General features: G+C 42.3%; 1 protein-coding gene across 11 annotated transcripts in view; it reads left to right on the forward strand.

The window, feature by feature from the left end:
* Positions 1-25,128, forward strand: part of LIN52 (lin-52 DREAM MuvB core complex component) — a 119,123-nt gene that overhangs the window by 64,721 nt on the left and 29,274 nt on the right. For 2 of the 11 annotated variants that reach the window (XM_089322357.1, XM_089322358.1), the window contains exon 6: positions 12,499-12,603. The exons of 8 other annotated variants lie outside the window; for them this stretch is intronic. In XM_089322357.1, coding sequence (XP_089178483.1) covers positions 12,499-12,587 — 89 coding nt within the window. In that variant the 3' untranslated portion in view covers positions 12,588-12,603. Of the gene's footprint in view, positions 1-12,498; positions 12,604-16,549; positions 16,753-25,128 lie in introns of those variants that run through there. One more of the 11 variants, XR_016226602.1, reaches the window with a different exon arrangement.

Raw genomic sequence — 25,128 nt, forward strand, 5'->3', positions numbered from 1 at the left:
CCATATGGGTACTGGTTCGAGTCTTGGCTGCTCCACTTTTGATCCAGCTCTCTGCTGTGGCCTGGGAAAGCAATAAAAAATGCCCCATCCTTGGGTCCCTGCACCCAAGTGGCAGACCTGGAAGAAGCTCCTGGCTCCTGGCTTTGGATTGGCACAGCTCCAGCGTTGTGGCCATCTGGGGAGTGAACCAGCAAATGGAAGACCTCTCTCTCTGCCTTTCAAATAAATAAATAAATCTTCAAAAAAAAAAAAGGTAACTATAAAACAGTATTCGTTTTAAAATAAAAAGGTTTATTTTTTATTTATTTGAAAGGCAGAGTTTCGAGGGAAGAAGAAAGACAGAGAGAGAGGTCTTCTCTGATTCACCGCTCAAATGGCCACAACAGCTGGGGCTGTGCCAGGCCAAAGCCATGAGTCCAGAGCTTCTTCCTGGTTTCCCACTTGGGTGCAGGGGCCCAAGCACTTGAGCTATCTTCCACTGCTTTCCCAGGCACGTTAGCAGGGAGCTGGATCAGAAATGGAGCAGCTGGTACATAACTGGCACCCCTATGGAATCCCAGCGTTACAGCAGAGGATTAACCCACTACGCCACAGCACCAGCCTGAGACAGTATTCTGAGAAGGAACCTTCATGAAGTGATAGCTTCTTTCTAAGGAAGGCTATGAAGGGTAACTGTTTTGAATTATCTGGGACAGAATCAGTGCAAATGTTACTGCTTGAAGCACTGTTTGTTGATGATAACTAGTGATGGTGACAGTTACCACTTTCTCATGTTACAATTTTATCTAAATTTATGAAAACCCTTAAAGGTTTTATTTCTTCAGTGTCATTCCTTTTGCCATTCATGTATGCCCTCCAGATTTTTGCCACACCGTCTCTGGGTAGCAGAGGCCCAAGTACTTGGGTTGTCTTCTGCTGCATGTCCAGGCATGTTAGCAGGGATCTAGATCAAAATCAGAGCAGCCAGGACTCAAGCCAGCATTCCAGTATGGGATGCCAGCATTGGAAGTGGCAGCTTAAGCCATTGTGGCACAACAACAACCCCACAAAGGCATGTTTTTGTTTTGTTTTGTTTTGTTTTGTTTTGTTTTTAAAGATTTATCTACTTATTTGAGAGGCAGAGTTACAGAGAGGGAGAGACAGAGCGCTCTTCCATCTGCTAGTTCATTCCCCAAATGGCTGCAATGGCTACAGATGGGCTGATCCAAAGCTAGGAGCCAGGAGCTTTTTTCAGGTCTCCCACGTGGGTTCAGGGACCCAAGCACTTGGGCCATCAGCCACTGTTTTCCCAGGCCATTATCAGAGAGCTGGATCAGTAGTGGAGCAGCTGGGACTCAAACCAGCGCCCGCATAGGATACCGGCATTGCAGGTGGAGCCTTAACCTACTACACCACAGCACCGGCCCTGGCATGTTCTTAAAGTATAAGTTATATCTACATTAAGTAATACTTGTTATGACTTAAAACCTTTTCTTTTTATGAACTCTTTAACTTCATATTTCCTCCCAAATCACATCGTAGTCGTGGGTCCTGTATTTCCTGAATCATCCTCCCTGCCTTCTCGGCTTTCAGTAAAGAAATTTTTCTTCTCTGCTGGCAAACTTGCTGAAACATTCCCACACCCTGACTGTTTACACTGTCGATCTGAGCCAACCCCAGTAAAAGTATGCCATCCATCCTTAATTGCAGATTTGTGGAAACTTGTGGCATTCTTCCGTTTTTGGTGAGTTTGCTGGGTTTTTACTGTGAGAGAGGTACTGAGGGATATCACAGCCCAGCAGGATGCAGGTGCTGGGTGGACCACCAGGCTCACTAATTAGCTGACTGACTCCTTCAGTAGGTGCTGTTAAGATTTGTCCTTCGGCCGGTGCCGCGGCTCAATAGGCTAATCCTCTGCCTGCGGCGCCGGCACACCGGGTTCTAGTCCCAGTCGGGGCGCTGGATTCTTTCCCGGTTGCCCCTCTTCCAGGCCAGCTCTCTGCTGTGGCCAGGGAGTGCAGTGGAGGATGGCCCAAGTGCTTGGGCCCTGCACCCCATGGGAGACCAGGATAAGTACCTGGCTCCTGCCTTCGGATCAGCGTGGTGTACTGGCCGCGGCAGCCATTGGAGGGTGAAGACCTTTCTCTCTGTCTCTCTCTCTCTCCCTCCCTGTCCACTCTGCCTGTTAAAAAAAAAAAAAAATTTATTCTTCAGCACATTTGCAGATAAATTTCTGTGTTTTGACTTGAATGCTTTCATAGTAGAAATCTTACAGTTTGGATTGTTTAGAATGACTTGATTTCCACCATAACAATAATATGTAGAGAAATTTTTTTTTCTTGTGTAATGGAACTATTCAGCATTTTTTACAATGCTTAAGTCTGATTTTCTTAGGAAAATTTTGTGGTACTGTTGGAAAAAGTATATGTGGTTTTTGCCATAAATGAGAACTTATAATTATTTATTTTAAATGAATGATTCTATCCTTAGAGATTACATTGAGTTTTGTTTCTGTTGTTTATCACCCATGTATGAGATGATACATGTAAAATGGACAGTTACCACCTGCATTTGCTTTGATCTTTGATGGGTGCAAGCAGTGGAGAGATTCTAGTTTGCACAATGAACCTCATGAGGACTTATAGACCCTTCTATATACAGAATCTGCCCTTGTCCTTTGTTTAGGTCAAGAATGAAGTAGATTTTGCAGAAATTAATATGAAAATGTAAATGACCCATAGTAACTAAACAATCTTAGAAAGAAGCGAAGTTGAAAGACTTAACTACTTAGTCTCAAAACTTACTCAAAAGCTATGGTAATCAAGACAGTGTGGTAATGGCATGAGAATAGCAATATAGATCAATGGAATAGAATTTAGAACCCAGAAATAAACCCTCACATCTATGGCCAATTGGTGTCAAATCATTCATTTGGAAAAAGAAATGTCTTTGCAGCCAATGGTGCTGGGGAAAATGAATATTCGCATGGAAAAAATAAAATAAAATTATACTCCCTCTCTCAGACATATACAAAAGTAAACTGAAAATGGATTCTAAACTTAAATATAAAAATTGAAACAAACATAAAAACTCTTAGAAGGAAGCAGGCGTAAATCTTCATGCCCATAATTGGCAGTGGTTTCTCAGATATGATACCAACGTCTCAAGCAGAAAAGGGAAAAAATTGTTTTATCAAAATTAAAAACTTTTGGGGCCGATGCTGTGGTGTAGCAGGTAAAGCTGCTGTCTGCAGTGCTGGCATTCCATATGGGCACCATTTCAAGTCCCGGCTGCCTCACTTTTGATCCAGCTCTCTGCTATGGCCTGGGAAAGCAGAAAATGGCTGAAGTCCTTGAGCCCCTGCACCCACGGGGGAAGACCCAGAAGAAGCTCCTGGCTCCTGGCTCCTGGCTTCCGATTGGCTCGGCTCCAGCCATTCCAGGAGTGAACTAGCGGATAGAAGGCCTCTCTCTCTGTCTCTACCTCTCTCTGTAACTCTGCCTTTCAAATAAATAAAATAAGAGAGAGAGAGATCAGAGTAGGCTAAAGGTGACTGGGGAGTGTTACCAAAAAAGAAAAAGCAAGAGAGAGAGAGAGAGAATTTAAACTGTAATGAAAAAAGCGTATCCTATAAATAATCAGTGGAAATTAGTTTCCTCCTCACCATAAATCTAAAATATAACATTCCATGTAATAGTTGTTATTTGATTAACTTACACAAATCCCCCTTTCCCCCTCATCTCCATTCCTTGCTGGGAGCCCAGTTTGCTAGTACAGTAAAATATATTGTTTGTTTGATCTTCCACATATGGACCAGTATAAGTAGTTAGGGAAGTGAAGTAATCTTACATGATAATCTGGCCAGGGTCGTCAGCAACCTTTCCAGGTTTACCCACTAAAGCCTCTGAGTGGCAACAAAGAAGTCAGAGAGTAGCCACTGCCAAGCACCCCTGCTCTCTGGTGAGTTGGACCTGCACTTTGACAATGGTTTTGGTTATTTCTGCTTTCTGTGCTGAATGAATTTACTACCAGTCAGTCTCAAAGACCCTTGATTTTATAAATATATTGATTTTTCTTTTTTGGTCTTCTACATGTTAAATGTTAACCTTATGACATACAGTGATGATTTCTGAATTTTCATTAGGCACAAGTCATTGTTGAAGCACCGAAGCAGTTGGCTACTGTTGCATCTAATCCTTATTAAAATAAACAAGAATCCTGTAAAAAGATTAGCCAGAATAGTTTTAAAAATTCACAGCAGCATGAGCTACACACACATGTCAGTTCTGTCTTGGCTGTGCAGTGTTTCATTGCCATCAGCTACATAAGAGCACATACTTAAGCACCACTTCTGTAGCAGATATTTTTATAACTCTACAAAATGACTAGACTGACATAGAGCAATTCTCTAAATTCTTAGACATTAAAATATTCTGGCAGCTGTCTCCTTTTTGCCTTTAAGTTGAGACATCATGATGAGATAAGAGTGCACCAGGTCTGATGGGTACATGAATGAGGTTAGGCATGGTGTTCTCACGTTATTGACAAGAGTCTTTGTCACTCTAAACGAGAGCACTCTTGGGGAGGGGTCCCTATTGTAGTAATTCCAATTCAGTTCCAGCAATGTTCTTGTTCTTGCTTGCTTCAGATGCAAGCACATCCCCTGCAATCAGGTAAGAAGGATACTCACTCGTGTAGTATAAATAGGATAAAAATGTCTGAATTTTAGCTAGAACAACTTAGCATGTGCTTGAAAGCATATAACCTCTTCATCTGGGAGTCTGAGGTATTGATTGGAGTTAAGAGATTGTTAAAGGGAATCTGGGTGGAAGAAACCTGCCAGTAAATATGTATTAGGGTATACTGACATGGGGTGCACACTCTTCTGTTCACTAGCAGCCCCTGGCCTGGAGGTCATGGTCCTCAAGGGGGATGAAGTGCTCCCTCCCTGCTTCCACGTGGCTCAAACTCTGCTAACTGGGAACAATCTGTAATTGAAAGATTGCTCCCTTGCTGAGAAAAGGGGCTCTGAATATCTAGTACCTATTGGTACGACCATTTTGGAAAACTGTTAAGCACTGTCTACCAAGGCTGACGTGTACCTGTAATTTAGTGATTCTAATGCTAGATTTACAAGGGTACTTCGAAAAGTTTAATGGAAAATGGAATTAAAAGGTTTTTTTGTGTGTGTGCAAAACATTTTGAAACCGTGCATAGTTTTTCCATTTACCTGAACTTTTTGAGGACCCCCTCATATGCATGGATTTCAAAATTTTTTGACCAAAATAAATTTAATTTTTAATGCTACTTTTTCCTTGAACTTTTTGAAGTATACTCTAGAAATAGAAATGCATATCTTTGTGCATCAAAAAATACATACAAAAAGGTTCAGAGCAGAACTGTTCATAATAGAACCAAACTAGAAGCAATCCAAAGTCCATTACAAAGTAGAATGAATAAATAATACAATTATTTATTGTACAGTAACGGAGTAGAATACTTACTAGTCATGAAAATAAAAACATGCCACATGCAACAGTGTGAATGGATCTCAGGAACGTAGCATTGAGTGAATGGAGCCAGATATAAAAGAGTACACATTGCACAGTTGGTTTACATAAAGTTCTGAAACAAGCAAAGCTGATCTGTGGCGATACAAGTCATGATAATGGTTGCATTGGAATTATCATGGCAATGAGGGGGCTTGAGAAGGGAGGCTTCTGCAGTGCTGGTACTGGTTCCCTATAAACTATATGTTGCTACACAGATGTGTTGATTTTGTGAAATTTCTCACATATACTTAGGATTTGCATATTTTTCTGTATATATGTTATACTTCAAAAAGTGAGCTAAAATTTTTTAAGACAGATAGTAGCTAAGAATGGAAGCAGATCCATTCTAAATTTCAATAATCAATCTTTCCATAAATTGCCATAGTGGTTCTTGAAAGCCTGTTTTGAATTGGGAAGCTCATGAAAGAAGGGGATCTTGCATCAGTAGTTTTCCAGCCAGGGAGGAATAGAGTGTGTTGAGGACAAAGGGAACTAATCCCCAGATCTCAGCATATTTCTTAAGCAGCCTTGTCTAATGGGATAAGAATAATAGGAATTATTTTCTGATGTATTTTTGTCACAGGCAAAAGTTTACAACTTTTTATGCCTTAAAGGTTTGTATTGAACATAAACATCCTTAGCATTAAAATTTTTGTTTCCAGAGAGTCTTTAAGTGTGATTATCCCTGGCCTGGAGAAGGAATGATGATGAATGGATTCAGTAGATGGCAGTATTCCCTTTGAAGTTTTTAGTTAAAATGTGGGTACTTGGGGTGACTCTTAGCAACTTTTTTCAATAGGAATGAAAAGGAGTTACATACTGGGACAAGGACACAGGACATTTTATTATTTTTATCTGTTCTTTTATTCATGTGTTACTATTTTGAATGAACTAATAAGACTTGAAGGCTGCAGATAGCGAAGACACATTTTCCACATAAAGTCCTAGAATGATAACCTACAAAAGAAAATTTGTCCAAAGTAGGATGGCTTCAAGACAGTGTTAATAGATAGAATATGCAGGATATATTTGTGCAGTGTCTTTGTTTTTTCTTTTTCTCCTATCTGGTATTTTAGGAATATGTGTATGGCAGTGTTGAGATAATGACTGTCTGCTTTGGACAAAAGTACAAGTGAAATGTATTGATTAGGAGATTAAGTTGTTGAATGTATAGATAGATACATTATCTTTGAGGTGCTCTGTTAATGGTGATGGACGCACAGAGGAGCTGTCCATTGCTTTTAGACTGTTCAGTTGAATTTTGTTTCCTCGGGTGTTCTGCCTGTAGTCATCAGGTGCCTGCTGAGAAACATCATGACATCATGGCTTCAGCAGCCATCACTATTAGTACCTGCTTATGGGCGCTGCACTAAATTATTTAAGGTGCACTCTCTAAAGCCATGCAACAGCCTTGTAAGTTGGACCGTGGTCCCATTTTATAGTTGGCAAATGTCTGGATTAGCCTAAGATCTGTGAATCCAAATCTGAATCCACAGCCATTGCTTTTGGTATATTACATTCTGCCATTTTGTGCTTGGATTTTGACTTTTCCATGTCTGGGATTTTAGAAGCCAGGGCCATATATATTTTTATGTATCTAACACTTAAAATAAAGACATCAGGCTGGTGCTGCGGCTCAATAGGCTAATTCTCCGCTGCGGTGCCAGCACCCCAGGTTCTAGTCCCGGTCGGGGCGCCAGATTCTGTCCCAGTTGCCCCTCTTCCAGGCCAGCTCTCTGCTATGGCCTGGGAGGGCAGTGGAGGATGGCCCAAGTGCTTGGGCCCTGCACCCCATGGGAGACCAGGATAAGTACATGGCTCCTGGCTTCAGATCTGCACGATATGCTGGCCGCAGCGGCCACTGGAGGGTGAACCAATGGAAAAAAGGAAGACCTTTCTCTCTGTCTCTCTCTCTCTCTCTCACTGTCCACTCTGCCTGTCAAAATAAATAAATAAATGAAGACATGAGATCTTAACGGAATATTTGATTATGTTTCACTTAATTATAGCCCATCTTAATGCATGTAATTACTGATCTAGGAGTGGGGATGGTGCTCCTGATGAGCCCTGGTTTGGTCTCTAGCCAGAGTACAGGCAGTAAACAGTGACCCGGCACGATCTAAAGAGTGTCCGTGCTTGGTTTGAGAATATGTTATGATTTTATTTGTAGACACCCATCCCACTTAAATATCTTATTTTAATATTAGAACTTACCTTTTCCTGTGTGTGTTTTAGGGGGTTTCCCATTTATTATTATAATGGTCATTAATATTTTGCATAGTGATATCTTCTAGGGAATGCATTTAAAACATAACCAAATATACTAATAACTAGATATATTTTAGCTGTTCCTATCAGGTGAAAATAAACACGCTTATATGAAAATTTTCATTTTAAATGTGTTATCTTTCATTATTCCAAAAATTTTGCTTTTTTTAAAAGATTTATTTATTTGCAAGATTTACAGAGAGTTCTTCCATCTGCTGGTTTACTCTCCAAATGGCCACAATGGCCAGAGCTCTGCTGATCAGGAACCAGGAGCTTCCCCCAGGTCTCCCACATGGATGCAGGGACTTAAGGACTTGGGCCATCTTTCCCAGATGCATTAGCAAGGTGCTGTTGGAACCAACACCCATATGGGATGCTGGTGCTGCAAGCCGGGCCTTTAACCTGCTGCACCACAGTGCCAGCCCCCTGGAAGACAATTTCTTGAAAGTGTTGTGTATCTTCTATTGTAAAATCATAAAACTAACTTATTTGGATGTTATTCATCTTCTGATCTAGTTTTTAAGTAGAGTTATCACTAATTGTTTTTAAGTTGTTTTTATTGTCCAATAATTTTAGATATACAGGAAAATCGTGAGATTTCCCATGTAATTCATATCTAGTTTCCCGTTATTATTAATGTGGTAACCAATAAAGTTCGTACTTTATTCATATTTTCTTAGTTTTTCCCTAATACATTTTTTTCTGTTCCAGTTCGATACAGGATTCTGTGTTTCAGGCAGTAGTTATATCTCCTCGGGCTCTTCTTGGCCATGACAGTTTAAGCCTCAGACTTTCCTTTGTTTTAGTTGACCTTGATAGTGTTAAGGAGCACTTTCAGGTGTACTGTGGAGTGTCCCTCGATTGGGATTTGACTGATCTCTTTTTCATGGTGATGGTTCTTCACCTTCTGCCACGGGAGGTTGCTTTTCATCATACTGCGCTCCATGAGGAGGGCAGATTAGGATTTGAAAGTATGGTCTGTGAATAACCAAAAAGGTACATTTGTTGACATTGAAACTTTGGTTTCATGTATATATATATGTGTGTGTGTGTGTGTGTGTGTGTGTGTGAATGTAAAACTTTTCAGAAGGAGCCAGTCCCAATTCTGGCTAGGAACAAAAGTCTTAGTGGTATAATATGTTCTTATCACTGAAAGAGTTTCTTTTCTAATTGTATCTATCCGGGGAGTTAGTGTGGGTTTTAATGTTACTCCTAAGAGCTTTATTTAACCTGTATTGGCCTTTTAGTCAGTAATGGGCAGTTTTTGGGTGAATTGCTAATTGATTAGAATTATGGAAATTATACTCAAAGCTGTTTTGTCACTGTAGCCTAGGACAGTGTAAGATTAAAGCAGCATCTGGTTTAGTTACTATTCTAAGATGAATGCTTGGAAAGTGTTCTTTCCGGTGGTTTTGGTTTGTATTCCAGCCTGGTATGGGTTTTATCTCTGCTAAGAATTATTGTCTTTTAAATCACTGAGGTCCTCAATTCTACTCCATTAAGGGCCACTTTTCTGCCAATCAAAAAGCAGCATCCCTGAGATTGATTTTTGTTACAGAGGATAGTAATGGCTGCTAGTGACAACAATTCCAACTCTTTTATGTAAACAGAAAGCAATCAAATAAGTACTAATCCAAGGATTATGTGGACCCAAATCCCGTGGCCAGAAGAACCTCTGCAGTGTATGGCCCTGGCTCTTTGCCTTCTAGTGCCAAGCAGCCCCTGTCTCCTCCCTGAAAAGCTTGCTTGCTGCTTGTGTTGCCTATTCGATTTCACTGTTCTAAAACCAAAACACTCCTGCCGCTCCTGAATGGAATTCAAAAAGACACTTACATTTCCATAAATAAATTAGGAATTCAGTAGTTTCTTCGGGCTAATCAGGGCAGGCTGATAAACCTTGCTAGCTGTTTAATAAATGAATTGTGACTGATTACCTATTAATATGGACGCCTCAGGAATTCACCCTGGGGGAAGCAGAGCAGTGAAATAGAGAGGGGCATGGCCCCTTGGGAAATCAGGGCTTCATGTTTGCAGCTTAAATATCTCTGTGAAGTATCAATAAGGAGGTAATTGAATTTTGAACACAAACATGAGCGCCGGATGGATGAAAGGGGGAGGGGGATCGGATCGTCTCTTCTCTGCCCCTTCATTCTCCCCTCCCCTTTTCCTTAGAGACCACTCTAGTAAAGATAGATGCTAAATCCATTAAATAAAGATTAGACTGTGTCGTAGTAGAAAATGGCAGCTTAGCTAGATCCCCGGGCAAATTGGGGGCTTTTGCAATACAGAAAATTAAAATATACATTTTTAACAAGTGTGCTATCATCCTAGCAATAATGCTGGGCTAGCTTTTGGGCTTGCTCTTCCTTTGGACTGGCTTTTGTTTGGGCAGATCACTTTCTCTTGTATAAGGCCAATCTTTTCTGTATTCCTGGAACAGAAGGGACTGGGTTTATTTATTTATTTTTAAAGCTTCTGTTGAGGCCTTTCCCCTAGCATCCTGCTTGCTTGTAATCAGAGGAGTGGGAGGGAGATTAGTGTCCCATGAATTGACGGTAGATAAATGTCCCCTCCCCTTAGCTGGTGGGTCCAGAAGAGCCCAATCACTTGTATTTCAGGGATGATTGGAGACTGTACAGCCAAGCAAGAAAAGGGCTTACGGACTGAAATAAACATTGATGTTTTAGGTGCAATTTTACTTGGCTTTATTTCCTCTAGAGAAGGTTATTGATTTGCTTTGTCTTCCTATTTTAAGCCAGATAAAGTCATATTAATGTAGTAAAAGAAGATTGGCATGATTTGGTTCCAGATCACAATACTTAGCTCTTTTAAAGCAATAACAAAAACCAAACATCCAGCCTTAAATACTTTACTTATCTTTATGTGAAACTGCGTATTGACTTTTGATTAATCCTTGTTTATGTCAGTCTACAGTTCTAACAGCCCTTTCCTGAGGCTTTGGTCAGTGTATCAACAAGTATTACGCGAGCACTTGTTAGGTATGTACTGTTGTTAGTTGTCATGGTCAGTGGTTAAATAAAGGAGTCCACACTGCTTTTACAGTCACTCCTCAAAAAACAAAACTAATCACATCGTACTCCTACTTTTAAAAGTCCTTTTAGCTCCTTGGGTCCTATAAGGTAAAATTCAGATTCTTCTGATGTTCATCAAAGAATCTCTCTACCATTGATCTAATCTTTCCAATTTCTTTTGGAAAACTTTAATTTTTTTCTTCAGGCCGTTTCACATTCCTCTCCATGGAGTGTCTACCTGTTCCTCTGGGTAGAGAGAATTTTTTTTTAAGATTTATTTATTTATTTGAAAGAGTTACACAGAGAGAGGAGAGGCAGAGAGAGAGAGAGAGGTCCTGCATCCAATGGTTCACTCCCCAATTGGCTGCAACAACCAGAGCTGCACTGATCCAAAGCCAGGAGCTTTTTGCTGGTCTCCCACACGGGTGTAGGGGCCCAAGGACATGGGCCATCCTCTGCTGTTTTCCCAGGCTATAGCAGAGAGCTGGATCAGAAGTGGAGCAGCCAGGTCTTGAACCGGTGCCCATATGGGATGCCGGTGCTTCGGGCCAGGGTGTTAACCCGCTGCTCCACAGCGCCGGCCCCGAGTGAAATTTTTATAATTACTCAGTGTTGGATATCTCAACTATTATAAATTATATATCAAAGCCATACTTAACATTAATGGATTAATGCAAGTAAAGTGTGTTTTCTTATTTGTATTAATAATTTTCAGCATACATGTATCTTCATTTAATTATAAGATTTACTACCAGAAGTTATTTGTTTTAAATTACTTTTTAGAAGATTTATTTATTAATTTGAAAGGCTGACTGACAAAGATAGGGAGAGAATGAGAGAGAGATCTCCCATCTGCTGGTTCACTCCCCGAATGCCCACATGTGCAAGGACTAGGCTAGGCTAAAGTCAGGAATCAGGAACTCCATCTGCGTCTCCCATGTCGGTGGCAGGAACCCAAGTACTTGGGCCGTTGTTCACAGCCTTTCCAGATGCATTAGTGGAAAGCTGGATCAGAAGATGAGATGGGATTTGAACCCACACTCCCAATATGAGATGTAGGTATTCCAAACAACAGCCCAATTGCTATTCCAGAGTGCCTGCCCTTATTTTTTAATTGAAAGGCAGAGTGACAGACAGACAGAAACAGAGTGAGATCTTCCATCCAGTGGCTCACTCCCCCCAGAAATGCCCACAACAGCCAGGGCTAGGTCAGATCAAAGACAGAAGCCCAGAACTCCATTCAGGTCTTCCATGTGGGTGGCGTCATCTTCGGCCATCATCTGTTGCCTCCCAGGATGCATTAGCAGGAAGCCGGATTGGAACTAGAGTAGCTGGGACAGGAACCAGCACTCTGATAAGGGATGCAGGTGTCGCAAGTGCTAGCTTAACCTGCTGCACCACATACTGCCATAAATTCTGGGGTTTAAAAAAAACCAAAAACTTAAATTGTCGTTAAGCTTTTTTTTTTTTTTTAACATCTTTATTTCTTTGAGAGGTGGAGTTACAGATAGAGGGAGAAACAGAGAAAGGTCTTCTGTTTGCTAGTTCACTCCCCAGATGGCTACAACAGCTGGAACTGAGCCAATCTGAAGCCAGAGGCTTCTTCTGAGTCTCCCACATGGGTGCAGGGGCCCAAGGACTTGGGCCATCTTATTCTGCTTTTCCAGGCCACACCAGAGAGCTGGATCGGGAGAGGAGCAGCCAGGACACAAACTGCTGTCCATATGGTATGCCAATGTCTCAGGTGGAGGCTTAGCCTACTATGCCACAGCGCCAGCCCCATCCCTAAACTTTTTAAATAAACAATATTATTGACTTGTCTCTTTAAAATAGACTGTTTCCTAAAGCTTTTCTGGTAATCTTAGCATCTCAGAAAATATCTCTTGCTTGCCTTTGTATATATATGAGAGTACTTCAAAGGGTTCATGGAAAATGGATTTAAAAGGTAAGTTTATTTTGGTGCAAAAAATTTTTGAAAACCATGTATGCAGTAAGTCTTCAAAAAGCTCATGGAGGGGCCAGCGCTGTGGCATGGCAGTTAAAGCTGCCCCCTGCAGTGCTGGCATCCTCTATGGGCGCCAGTTGGAGATCCTGCTCCACTTCCAATCCAGCTCTCTGTTATGGCCTGGGAAAGCAGAAGATTGCCCAAGTGCTTGGGCCCCTGCACCTGCATGGGAGACCCGGAAAAAGCTCCTTGCTCCTGGCTTCAGATCAGCCCAGCTCTGGCCTTTGCAACCATTTGGGGAGTGAACCAGCCGATGGACGATCTATCTCTCTCTGCCTTTGCCTCTCTGTAACTCTGCCTTTCAAATAAATAAATAAATCTTTAAAAAAAAAAAAAAAGTGTGTGATAAAAAAAGTACATGAATTTCAAGTATTTTTGTACCAACATAAACTTTTAAATTTTTTCCATGAACTGTTTAAAGTACCCTCAGACATAATACAGTACCACTAAAGTTATCTTCTGTATAATGTTGCTACTTCCATAGTTGTTGATTTAAGATTCTGTGGGGGTGTGGGTAATGCTCAAGTGTCTGTCTTAAGAAGATTCTGTAGCATAATTTTTAACCAAGAGGCTCTGCTATCTCCTGAAATTCTAAGCAAAATTGCGTATGTGTGTGTTTACATGTATATTTTTTGGCAGAGAGTATCCATAGCCTTTGTCTGATTTTTTTTTTTTCCTTTACCAATTTTTAAAAAGATTGTGGTCATGGGTTGAGTCCTAACATCCACCACTTAAGAATGTAAACTTCTTTGGAGATGACCTTTATTTATTTATTTTTTTTTAATATTTATTTGAAAGGCAGAGTTACAGAGAGGCAGAGGCAGAGAGAGAAAGGTCTTCCATCCCCTAGTTCACTCCCCAGACAACCAAAATGGCCGGAACTGGGCCAGTCTGAAGCCAGGAGCCAGGAGCTTGTTGCAGGTCTCCCACGTGGGTGCAGGGTTCCAAGGACTTGGGCCATCTTCTGCTTTCCCAGGCCATAGCAGAGAGCTAGATCGGAAGTGGAGCAGCCAAGACTCAAACCAGCATCTGTATGGGTCGCCAGCATTGCAGGCAGCAGCTTTACCTGCTACACCACTTCACCGGCCCCTGCAGATGACCTTTGAAAGTAATCGAGTTGCACACACACACATATATATGTGTGTGTGTGTGTATGTATGTATATGTATATACATATATATGTATATATACTATATATATGGAATATGTATGTATATATGTATATGTATGTATGCATATAGGGTGAATTCCATAGTGTAACTAGGGAAGATTTGAACACAGAGATGGGTGTACATAGGGGAAGGACAATGTGAAGAGTCACAGGGAGCAGATGGCCATCTGCAAGTCCGGAGAGTGGCCTAGAGCAGTTCCTTCCCCCACAGCCCTGAGAAGGATCCAGCCCTGCCAGTGCCCTGATCCCAGACCTCTGGCCTCCAGAACCGTGCGACAGCGTAGTGCTGTTGAGTATGCCACTGCGTCTGTGGTAGTTTGTTACAACAGCCCTAGCAAACTAATGTACCTTCTGTCAGTTAGGCTGCTTTTATCTATAAATGACAGGAAAAGAAATAAACAACTAAAGTGATTCTAAAAGGACAAGGATGTTCCACAAAACACCAAGTTCAGAGCTACTTCATTTCCAGGGTTGGTTAAGTCAGTGACTCAGCATTATTGTTAGACCCTTAACAGAGTGCCACCTTGCTGCTGTGCCAACTTCAGTAGGTTAATTCCCTCTTAGGTTGACTCCATCAAAGTTGCGATATGACTGCTGTATTTTGTTTTTCTGTTGTTGTTTTTAAGAGGCAGAGAGAGAGCTCCCATACACTAGTTAATTCCCCAAATGCTGGCAACAGCTGGGACTGAGCCAGACTGAAGCCAGGAGCCAGGAAACCATATTTCCATCTGAGTGGCAGGCACCCAACTGCTTGAGCTGTCACCTGCTGCCTCCAGGATATGCATTATCAGAAGCCGGCATCAGAAGTGGAGCCAGGACTCAAACCCAGGCACTCTGATATAGATGGTGGGTGTCTGTCTTAACTGCTAGGCCAAACACCCACCATGGTTTTTGACACTGTATATTGACAACAATAACCTGATCCAGGAAAGAGAATTGTTTCCCGTGTGCATCTTCATATCATGAAGGAAACTGTCGCTCCCCCTCTTCATGGAGGAACGACACTAAACCCTGCCTAGGCTTCATATCCGAGTCACGGCACCATTATGTCGCTCCCCGTCTTCGTGGAGGAACGACACAGGACCCTGCGCTGTTCTTTTGTCTGCTCGGCCCTTCCCGGGTTTGCTGCTGGTTCTTCCCGGGTTGGCTGCCGTCCCTTCCACCTCCGTGGAAGGGCGGTTCCCCCTGCCACATTCCCCACTTCCGCGGGGGAGCGGCACACCGCCGGCCGGCTCTCTCGGGGGCTGCACAGGTGTTCCTTCGGATGTTCCCCTTAGATGTTCCCGGTGCATGCCGTCTCTCTCCTCCTTTATAGTCCTCCTCCGCCAATCCCAACTCGGCTGCCCACACGCCGAGTACGCTGCTCTCCTCCAATCAGGAGCAGGATCAGCTCCTGGAGGTCATCACTCAAGTTGGCAAGAGGCAGCTGCGTAGAAGCTGCTTTCTCCTCTCCTAGCGCCATATGTGGGAGAGCAGATGCATAGAATAAGTCTTAATTCCAGTAACTCAGTCCAGTCCGGGTTGCTCCCCACAGGAAACTCAAAAATTCTCAAGCAGATTCTCCTCAAGTGCGATGAACAATACTGGTCACCGCCTTGTGCCTAAATCAGTCTTTGTCAAGAGGAATGAGACCAGCATAATTGATGTAGATGGGCCAGAAGGATTTACTATGTGGGATTTGGATAAGGTGCCAACTGCCTCTAAGTAGATACTCACTCTGTACCTGAATAAAATCAGAGGTTTTTTTTTTTAAGTTTTTTTTTTTTTTTTAAAGAGTTACACACAGAGAGGAGAGTCAGAGAGAAAGAGAGAGATCTTCTATCCGCTGGTTCACTCTCCTGTTGGCCTCAGTGGCTGGCGCTGTGCCAATCCAAAGCCAGGAGCTTCTTCCAGGTCTCCCATGTGGGTGCAGGGGCCCAAGCACTTGGGCCATCTTCTACTGCTTTCCCAGGCCATAGCAGAGAGCTGAATCGGAAGTGGAACGCCAGCACTTGAACCGACACCCATATGGGATGCTGGCACTGCAGGCAGCGGCTTTACCTGCTATGCCACAGCGCTGGCCCCAAAACCAGAGTTTTTGATAATAGATAATTAATTTCGGCATAGCTGTGAGTAGACAACTTCCAGTCAGGGTCCCCAAAAGATTAAGAGCCACTGTTTTTAACAGTGACTGCTCATGACCAGTGGACCACTTGAGGTGGGGAGACCAGTTTCAGAAGGTGGAGTGATACAGGAGTTGGGAATAACTGTCAGTTTCTAACTTGAGTCATTTTTAAAATTGGTTTCATCAACCAGAATAGAGAATGTAAGAAAGATACGGTTGGGGCTGGTGGATACTTGGTTTTAACGTATTGTGTCTTATTTGCCCATAGACCATTCTAAAACATCACTTTAACTTTGCTATATATGGTTTTACTATATAATTTGAATATATACAAAAAGGGTATTTATATATTTTTATATATATAAATTCCTTCCATTACTTATAGATGCAATTCATCATATACAAGCATATTCTTGTTTTCTTGTTTATTTCTAACAGCTGACATGTGCCTGATACCGTGCCTCGCATCGTATTCGTATCCTGTTAATACTCCCGTGTGGTAGCAACTGTCACTCATCCCCATTGTACAGAAAAAGAAAGAGGAAAACACTTGCCCATGGTTATGTAAGAATTAAATGACAGAGCCAGGACTGAAACACAGGCCCGAGTGATGGTGCAGCTTGTGCTCTCTGAGTGCTTCTGTAAGCAGCCTTAGTCCTCTTACCGTGGTGGCTGGGGAGCACTTATGGTCCTGGCCCCCGGTGCTTTCCTGAGGCTCGCTTAGCATTGCCCTGATTAGTTACTTCTTAAGGCCAATACGCATCTTCTCCTTACCCAGCCTCCTACTAAAGAGAAGTGGGAAGCACAGAGTGCATCTGCAGGGGGAGGTGAAAGAAGAGTGTAGTCTAAGCCTTTGCTCACTGAACTGTGACTTGCCGGCATTTTCAGAGCCCTGAATTTCTCAAGAAAACCAACCTGGAGCCCATTTTTGACTAGCTGAATGTCATTTGAGAACAAGTCCCAGATCATCTTCTATCTCTAGAAAGAAATTACCAATGACTTAACTTGAAAAGAATCCCACCTGGGGACTAGAGCAAGTTCCAGGGTTAGTTAGCTTCTATGTCAGTTCCTTTTGAAGACCATGCCAATGCATGGGACTAAATCAGCCCTACTTTTACTTCCATGCCCATGATAAGTGCTCCATCTACTTCCCCTTCCCTAACCCAGGTCACTTGTTAGACTGTCTTGTTTATTCTCCCCTAGATCTATCACGTGAGATATTTGCACAGATGCTAAAAACAGCATAGGGGAGGAGAAAAAAGGCCAAGTAACCTTGGTTTCAGCAATTTTTTTATTAAGGCCTAAGTGATACCTTTACAAGAACATTCAATTTGGCTGTGGTGTAGCTGCTGTTTTTGCCGCTCCTGTTTTGTCTGTGCCTGTATATATTAGTAAAGGCACAAATCTACGTGAAAAGGAAATTCTGGCATTAACTCAGGCTGCTGTATAATGTACCCATGGAAAGAAATATTTATAGACCCAAACACCCTTCTCTCTACCAGATTTTATAATCTGTATAAACTGAAAGGAATTAGGAGGTGACTAGAGTTCTTAGCCCAGATAAAGATCTTTAATTCTTCCCTGTTAACTTTTATGTGGTTCCATATGCATATGCAGGTTTTTAAATCAGTAGATAAAAAATACTTTTTATATTAATTATTTGTAGTAAAGGGAGCGACTTGACCTTTCAAAAAGATCTTTCGTACGTCTTTTTCACTTTTTAAATCTTTTATACTTTCAGCTATACTGGTTTGCACAAATCCCTTTTGGTTAATTTCTGCTAAACATTAATTAACTTATTTCTTTACTTTCCCAAACACTAATGGTGATACTGGATTATAACTAATCTTATACTCTCTGGACATTGTACCAGACACTTTCTTCAGTGTGATTTAAGGCAGTTTCTAATCACTCCTCGCAGTCTTAAGGCCAGTTTTCAATTCAGTAGACTCATTTATCCTGGCTAGTTTTAATTAATTTTGCAAGGAAGATGCCAGGAGAAGCAGTATTAAATGCTTTCTTATAATCAGGTTATTTCATCTGTTGGCTTCCTGTCAGTTGCTAATTTTATCACTACAAAATACAAAAGTTTTTTGGACATAGTTGGTTCTTTTATACTTCAGTTGTTAGTCCCTGGTTTAGATAACCTTGGTTTATGGTTGTCATGTTCAAAATTTATATTAGAGAATTTCCTAGATTTATAACAGTGAGTGTTAAGAATTTTGTTTTTTAAAATTTATTTATGGGGGCCAGTGCTGTGACATAGTGGATAAGGCTGCCACCTGCAGTGCTGGCATCCCATATGGACACCAGTTCGAGTCCTGGCTGCCCCACTTCTGATCCAGCTCTCTGCTATGGCCTGGGAAAGTAAAAGATGGCCCAAGTCCTTGGGCCCCTGCGCCCACGTGGGAGACCCAGTGGAAGCTCCTGGATCCTGGATCCTGGATCCTGGATCCTGGCTTCGGATCAGCCCAGCTCCAGCCATTGTGGCCACCTGGGGAGTAAACCAGTAGAGGGAAGACTTCTCTCTTTCTCTCTGGTTCTGCCTCTCTGTAATTCTGCCTTTCAAATAAATAAATAAATCTTTTTTAAAAATTTACTTGTATATTTTAAAGGCAGAGTTACGGGGCGAGATTAGGGGCAGATTGAGAGGTCTTCCATCCACTGGTTCACTCTATGGCCGCAGTGATCATGGCTGAGCCAGGCTGAACCCATCAGCCTGGAACTCATCCTGGTCTCCCACATGAGTGACAGGGGCCCAAGCACTTGGGCTATCCTTCACTGCTTTCCTTGGTGCATTAACAGGGAGCTGGATCAGAAGTGGAGCAGGAAACAGCACTCATTGGATGCTGACATCACAGTTGGTAGCTTAACCTGTTATGCTACAATGCTGGCAGGAATTTTTTTATGTTTTTTTTTTTTTTTTTATTTCTTTGAAAGGTATGTGGACAGATAGAGGAGAGGAATCTTCCGTCTGATGATTCACTCCCCCAGAAGCCCACAAACAGCTGGGGCAGGGTCAACCGAAGTCAGGAGTTGGGAACTACATCTGGGTCTCCATTGTGGGTGGCAGGACTCAAATACTTGAGCCATCAACTGCTGCCTCCCAGGGTGAGCATTAGCAGGAAGCTGGATTGGAGGGCTAGGCAGGACTTGAACCCAGGCATTCTGAGGGAATGTGGACATCCCAAGCAGCTGTTTAACCCTCTGTGCCACAATGCCCACCCCTAGAGGTGGGTTTTTGTTTTTGTTTTTGTTTTTTGACAGGTAAAGTTACAGACAGTGAGAGAGAGAGAGAGAGAGAAAGGTCTTCCCTCCGTTGGTTCACTCCCCAAATGGCCGCTACGGCCGGCGCTGCACGGATCTGAAGCCAGGAGCCAGGTGCTTCTTCCCGGTCTCCCATGCAGGTGCAGGGCCCAAGCACTTGTGCCATCCTCCACTACCTTCCCGGGCCACAGCAGAGAGCTGGACTGGAAGAGGAGCAACCGGGACTAGAACCCGGCACCTATATGGGATGCCAGCGCCGCAGGCAGAGGATTAACCAAGTGAGCCACAGCGCCGGCCCCTAGAATTTATTTTTTAATGTTAGGATTTGGGGATAGGCTTCGTTTCATATTGAGTTCTTTTTATTTGCTCTTTTGGGGTGATTGTATCAGCCAGGATCCAGTCAGGAGTAATTTGAACAGGGAAATTTAAAATAAAGGATTGTTAACTAGGTGAGAGGTAGTTGACTTCTAAAAGGATAAGAGAAGACTCCAGGGTGTACAGAGTTAGCAACTGAAGTCACTAAGCTCTGCAGCTGAGGAAAATTGAACAGCAGACAAACTGGAAACCTGGAGGCAGTTCCACCAGAGAGAGAGACCCCTGAAGAGCAGACTTGTTGCCTGCTGCCAGAGGATTCTCCATGTATTGAGGAGCTGCCTGTCTCTGTGGAGGAGAAGAATCTGCTTGGAGGGAGCTCCCACTGGACTGTGAAGGCTGCCATTGCCAACGTGAATCCTGCGTGCCCACCTGCTTATCCCTGCACAGCAAAATCTCACACTGCAAAAAGAAGTGGCGCCTCTGGAGTCGGCCTTGCCGTCTCCTTCCAGCGCCCTCTGTTGGCAAAGATTAACACTGAGCCTGTTGCCAGAGGAGAGAGGTAGCCGGCTACTGGGTTCAGCCACAGTAACATACGCCAGGGCAGAAGGTGGGCGGGTTGGAAGCTGAGAAGCAGTGAATGAATAACTGGCCCAGGGAGCAAAAGATTCTTCCTGCGGATTAGATACTTTCATTCTACATCATGAATAGCTTTTGTTTCTTTTTTTAAACAAATCTTTATTTCTCTCAAAGCAAGATACACCTGTAACTTTTGCACTTGGCTGAGTAGCACTCACCACCTAGATAATGCCATCAGGGCCACTGATTGTCTTAGCTGTAAATGTTCCCTAAAATCTTTTGCTTTTCACAAAAGGGTTTAATAAAAATTGGTCCATAAATTGTTTTATAATAAATTTTCAAAATTAAAATTAAATCTGATGTTATTAGAGGACAGTAAGGCATGAATGTGAATAAAGAAGCTTCTTTCGACCTCTGAGCCACATTGAATTTTCCGAAGTTCTTTTGTGACTAATACTGTATTCTAACCATTTCAGTTTTCTTGAACTGTTACTCTCTCCCAATTTTTTTAACCACATCAAACTTCCTGTCCCTGGCTTCTTTTTAGCACCTTTTTTTTTTTTTAACAGCTGTTTAGTTGTTTTTCAGTTGTTATTTGTGTTTGTCTTCCCAACCATACATTTTAAGGCCCTTGTGGTAAGGGGCCATGTTTTATATTACGTTTGTGTGTTATAGAACAGTACTGTGCAAGTGCCTATTGCATAGGTGGACTCACTTTCTATTTACAGAATAAGAAGTAGAAAAATAGCTTCCAAGGCAGTCAGAGAACAGATAGGTATTTACCCCTTCTCTTTTCCACTGCTGCTTTTCCAGAACATATCAGCTCTCTAGAAGAGTAAGTAACATTAGAAAGGTAAAGGCAGAATCAGGGTAGGAATAAGGAGATGACAAAACATACAATCACAGAGAAAACTGTAATTGCCTGAAGTGAAAGATAAACGTCGGGAGAAAGCGTGTCCAGGTGAATGATGTTTTCAATGCACATATTTACTTTTTTTTGATAGGCAGAGTAGACAGTGAGAGAGACAGGGAGAAAGGTCTTCCGTTGGTTCATCCTCCAATGGCGGCTGCGGCCGGCGCACCACACTGATCCGAAGCCTGGAGCCAGGTGCTTCTCCTGGTCTCCCATGAGGGTGCAGGGCCCAAGCACTTGGGCCATCCTCCACTGCACTCCCTGGCCACAGCAGAGAGCTGGCCTGGAAGAGGGGCAACCAGGACAGAATCCGGCATCCCGACCGGGACTAGAACCCAGTGTGCCGGTGCCGCAGGCAGAGAATTAGCCTATTGAGCCATGGCGCCAGCCATTTGCTTCGTTTTCCTTCCCAAAAGTTCATTCATTCATTCATTCATTCATTTTCTCAGAAAGATCTAAGTCCTCCAGAAGAGAACAGCAGCAAAATTTTAGAAAACATATGAACTTGCACTCCTTACAAAAGCAATACTAAAGGCCGGCGCCGCGGCTCACTAGGCTAATCCTCCGCCTAGCGGCGCCGGCACACCGGGTTCTAGTCCCGGTCGGGGCGCCGGATTCTGTCCCGGTTGCCCCTCTTCCAGGCCAGCCCTCTGCTGTGGCCAGGGAGTGCAGTGGAGGATGGCCCAGGTGCTTGGGCCCTGCACCCCATGGGGAGACCAGGAAAAGCACCTGGCTCCTGGCTCCTGCCATCGGATCAGCGCGGTGCGCCGGCCGCAGCGCGCCGGCCGCGGTGGCCATTGGAGGGTGAACCAACGGCAAAAGGAAGACCTTTCTCTCTGTCTCTCTCTCTCTCTCACTATCCACTCTGCCTGTCAAAAAAAAAAAAAAGCAATACTAAAGCCAAGAGCCAAGCCACTTCACAGTACTCCTGAAGATGTGGTACCAGGTGGAAGAGGAAGGTGGCTTAAATTAGGAGGATTCGGGTCTGTTTTAGAAGGAGTCAAATATCTAGATCACTTACTTTATTCCACCCTACAAAGGATGAGAGATTTATTCTAAAACGAGGGTGAAACAAAGTGGCTCCTCACATGGTAGATCCAGATCAGCAGAAGATGGTGGTCTCACTGAAAATGTAGAAAGTATGTACATTGTTTGCCGAGACCACCCCTTATCTCTCCCCTCAAAGCCAGCCTCCCCCCTCTTGCTAAGAGATTGGAAGAGAATCCTTTGGGAATTCTGACCAGCCCAAGAAGGAAAAAAGCAGTGACATTAGGTGTTCTGCAGCTCAGCCGTCTGCTCAGATGGCACTGAAGTTTGCATTCACAAGCCCAACTCCTGCCCTCTGAATTTTTAAGCAGCTTCTTAGCTCCCTGTTGTTACATAAAGAAGAATGACTAAAGATGATCCGTGTTTGAGAAAGGCTCCTAACATGGAAAATAAAGACCAAAGGCAGCACAGGGTAAAAACAACTTGAAGAAAACAGGCTATTTTTTCAGGAAGATGAAATCAATACTTCGCATGATAATCTCAGTATTTAAGATCTAGACAGCAGACAGACATGGATTCTGTAGGTGAATTAGAGAGCAACACAAACAAAACCAAGCAAACTAAAACCATACCAGGAAAAACAAATAAAAAAATGCCAGAAAAGAGAAGTAATCATAGTTTCTTACATGACTTAGCTATAAATAGCATTTATCCAATCATGATAATGTAGAAACTGAATATTGATCTATGAAAAGCTACCATATACAATCATGCACAGCATAAAGATGTTTGCTTATATGACAGTGGTCCTGCAAGATTATAATGGATTTGAAAAATTACCTAATGGCATGGTAGCCATCATAGTATTGTAACAATGCATTACTCATATGTCTGTGGAGATGCTGGAGTAAACGGAGGCCTGCACTGCCAGCCCTGTGGTAGTGTAGTGCACACAGTTAAGTCTAGTACATAATGCTTGCTAATATTAGTAGGTTAATGTTTACTGGTTTATTATTTACTATACTGGGCTTTTTATCACTACTTTAGATACTCTACTTCTGTCTACATTGATATGCTAAAAGTGTTCAGTGAGACTGTGCCTTCTTTTGCTGCCAGTAGCCTCATACAGCTTGTATTCATTGCTTGTCTTGATTGTATAGTTTTTGCCTGTGCTTGATTTTTGTTTTGTGTGTCATGGCCCTCAAGAGTGTTAGCCTATACTGTATAGCCTAGGTGTATAGCAGCCGTACCATCTAGTCTGTGTAATCATACTATGATGTTTACACAACAACAGAATTGTGTGTAATGTGTGTCTGTGAAAGGATAGGAGACGGTTACTTGAACGTGTGTCTTGAGGAATAAGGGCGGAAGGGAAGAAGAGCTAAATCATCACTTTCTTTATTGGGGAAAGTCAATAGATAAGGCCACAGAATCAGAAATCAAGAAGGAATACAGGTGTTTTTGAGGTATTTAAAGACATAGAGGTAATATAAAATAGTTAAACAGGGTGAAACTGGTTGCCACTGGGAAGGATTTATGGGGTATTATCTTTTTTTTTTTTCAACAAACCTTGTAGAATTACTTGATTTTTTGAAAGATCTACACATATAACTGATTTTAAAGAATTGCTTAAAATAGATGAAATAGGTATTAGAGAAGACAGAGATTGGTCTAACATTTAGAAAGATAAGATTAAATAACATCTGATAGGAAAATAAATGGGAACCCAAATAAGCAAGTCTATAGAAATAGGCCAAAAATAAAAGATGTCTCTTTCTTTATGAAAAGGAAGCTAATTGCTTTGAATTAAAATGTTATTGCTTACATATTTTTAATTTTTGTGCAATAAAATCTATGTATTCAAACTTACTGCAGTCCAAAATAAGTAATTCATTGTTGCTGGATGAAAATCATTCCTATTTCCACCCATGAGAGGGAATAGAATCCAAAATTCAAGCCATTAGCAATATACTGATGATGTAATTTGATGAAGGAACTTCATTCTTTCTCATCCTTCTTCTCTTGATACAATCATACTTTTCCTAGTATTTGGATTGTATTTCAGCTGGGGGGAAAAAATCTAATTCTATGGTAATTGCTTTTATTAGGGTCCCTGAATACTGACCTCTGATAACTGATAGATTTCAGTGGATGGAATTTAACTTTTTTTTTTTTCTTTAGCATGACACTGAATTGTACATTTAGCACTGGATCTGGGTGATCTCTCTGGGGACAATGGAATTGATGGATTCTTTCTTTGCCAGTCCCAGGTGCCTATCTGGAGAGCAGGTGTTGCTGGGATTGGGCATGCATTCAGGAGTCATAGTGCAGATCTGATCAAGGCATATATTCCCCAAACCACTCAGGCTGGTGTCTCTCGTGGGGTAGAGGCCAACACTGGCCTCTTATGCTTTTTCTAAAAAAGAAAGAAAGAAAAACTAATTATCAACCTATAGCAAATGTCATTCAGCCCAAATCCCTGAAGGCTAACGGCCTAGGTGACAAATGTGCCTGGAGAGAAGGTTGAGCTGTCACTTGTCTTTTTAATGGTTCATTCATGAAGCACACAGTTTCCCCTCATCTTGTGTTTCATCTGAAGAAATACCAAATATCTGCAAGCACAAAGAAATTGTACAACTTTTATGAACCCTTAGGGTTGAACAGAATCCTGGTGCCAAGGAGGTTGATGAGGGTTTAGTTTCAATGCTCACAGTATTCAAAGACAACGGTCTATTGATGTAGTTACCCCTAAGAGTTTGTGTATTTTTTCCTAACCTTTTTTTTTCTTCATTTTTTTAAATTGACACATAGCAATTATAGTACTTTTGGGGTACAAGTGTGATCAGGGTAACTGGCATATCTATGACCTGAGACATACATATTTTCTTTGTGCTGGGAACTTTTTCCTACTTTCAGTTAGACTTATTACATCCTATTTTGTTTTCCTTAACTAACCATG

The sequence above is a fragment of the Oryctolagus cuniculus genome, chromosome 20 (assembly GCF_051225735.1).
Source record: "Oryctolagus cuniculus isolate XC-2025 breed Fujian yellow rabbit chromosome 20, ASM5122573v1, whole genome shotgun sequence".
NCBI classification, from domain to species: domain Eukaryota; kingdom Metazoa; phylum Chordata; class Mammalia; order Lagomorpha; family Leporidae; genus Oryctolagus; species Oryctolagus cuniculus.